Source organism: Mesitornis unicolor, unplaced genomic scaffold, assembly GCF_000695765.1.
Source record: "Mesitornis unicolor isolate BGI_N332 unplaced genomic scaffold, ASM69576v1 scaffold28600, whole genome shotgun sequence".
Lineage (NCBI taxonomy): Eukaryota > Metazoa > Chordata > Aves > Mesitornithiformes > Mesitornithidae > Mesitornis > Mesitornis unicolor.
In genome coordinates, this window is record NW_010159404.1 from 10,152 (window position 1) to 10,386 (window position 235).

Genomic DNA, 235 nt, shown 5'->3' on the forward strand with positions numbered 1-235 from the left:
GGGGCAGCTCTGCGGGACCGGCGCTGGTCCCCGAGGCTAAACCGTGCCTTCCCTCGCCAGGATGGGGGACCCCGGGAAGAAGAAGCACATTTGCCACATCCCCGAGTGCGGCCGGACCTTCCGCAAGACCTCGCTGCTGCGCGCTCACGTGCGCTTGCACACGGGCGAGCGCCCCTTCGTCTGCAACTGGGTCTTCTGCGGGAAGCGCTTCACACGCAGCGACGAGCTGCAGCGG

At 68.5% G+C, this 235-nt stretch overlaps 1 protein-coding gene across 1 annotated transcript in view; it reads left to right on the forward strand.

Moving 5' to 3' along the window:
* The window catches only part of SP2 (Sp2 transcription factor), a 5,634-nt gene that overhangs the window by 4,999 nt on the left and 400 nt on the right, over positions 1–235 (forward strand). The window contains 1 exon segment of the mRNA XM_010186585.1: positions 61–235. This exon segment is cut by the window's right edge and continues 13 nt beyond it. Coding sequence (XP_010184887.1) covers positions 61–235 — 175 coding nt within the window.